Source organism: Cynoglossus semilaevis, chromosome 11 (assembly GCF_000523025.1).
Source record: "Cynoglossus semilaevis isolate Cse_v1.0 chromosome 11, Cse_v1.0, whole genome shotgun sequence".
Classification (NCBI taxonomy): Eukaryota; Metazoa; Chordata; class Actinopteri; order Pleuronectiformes; family Cynoglossidae; genus Cynoglossus; species Cynoglossus semilaevis.
In genome coordinates this window covers 1,513,469-1,513,998 of record NC_024317.1, presented here as the reverse complement: position 1 = coordinate 1,513,998, position 530 = coordinate 1,513,469, and the positions used below count along the sequence as shown (strand labels likewise).

Below are 530 nucleotides of genomic sequence, written 5' to 3'. Positions count from 1 at the left end.
ATCATCATCATCATCATCATCATCATCATCATCATCATCATCATCATCATCATCATCATCATCATCATCAGCGTCTTCTGTTTTGTTTGTTTTTTTGGCCTATTTTTTTTTCATAAAAAATCCATCATGACTTCCTGACTGATTCTATTTACTTATTTACCGTAACAGGCTTAAATCTGTTTTCTTCAAATAAATCCACAAATCTCAAATCCACGAATGAATAAACGGGAGACTCACAGCTCTCTTCTTCACCGTTCCCCAGTTCTTCCTCCTCCTCCTCCTCGTTCTCCTCTTCCTCCTCCTCCTCCTCTGGGAGCAGATGTCCGTGGCAGGGACTGGTGGGAGTTATCTGGCTGGGTCCCTCCACACTGGTGCCCAGTTGCAGCCTCCGCATGTGTCGCACCACCGCTGTGGCGTTGAACGCTTGCTGCAGAAATAGACCCAGAGAAGAAGATGAGAGAGGGGGGGGGGGGGGGGGGGGGAAAACAGGTCTTCAGGGTCAGTGGTAGTCAAAGAGGAGGGAAGGGGAA

The 530-nt window shown here is 47.7% G+C and overlaps 1 protein-coding gene across 1 annotated transcript in view; it reads right to left on the bottom strand.

Moving 5' to 3' along the window:
* camk1a (calcium/calmodulin-dependent protein kinase Ia) overlaps window positions 1–530 on the bottom strand; it is a 14,226-nt gene that overhangs the window by 1,131 nt on the left and 12,565 nt on the right. Inside the window, exon 11 of the mRNA XM_008319706.3 lies at window positions 238–427. Coding sequence (XP_008317928.1) covers window positions 238–427 — 190 coding nt within the window. The remainder of the gene's footprint in view (window positions 1–237; window positions 428–530) is intronic.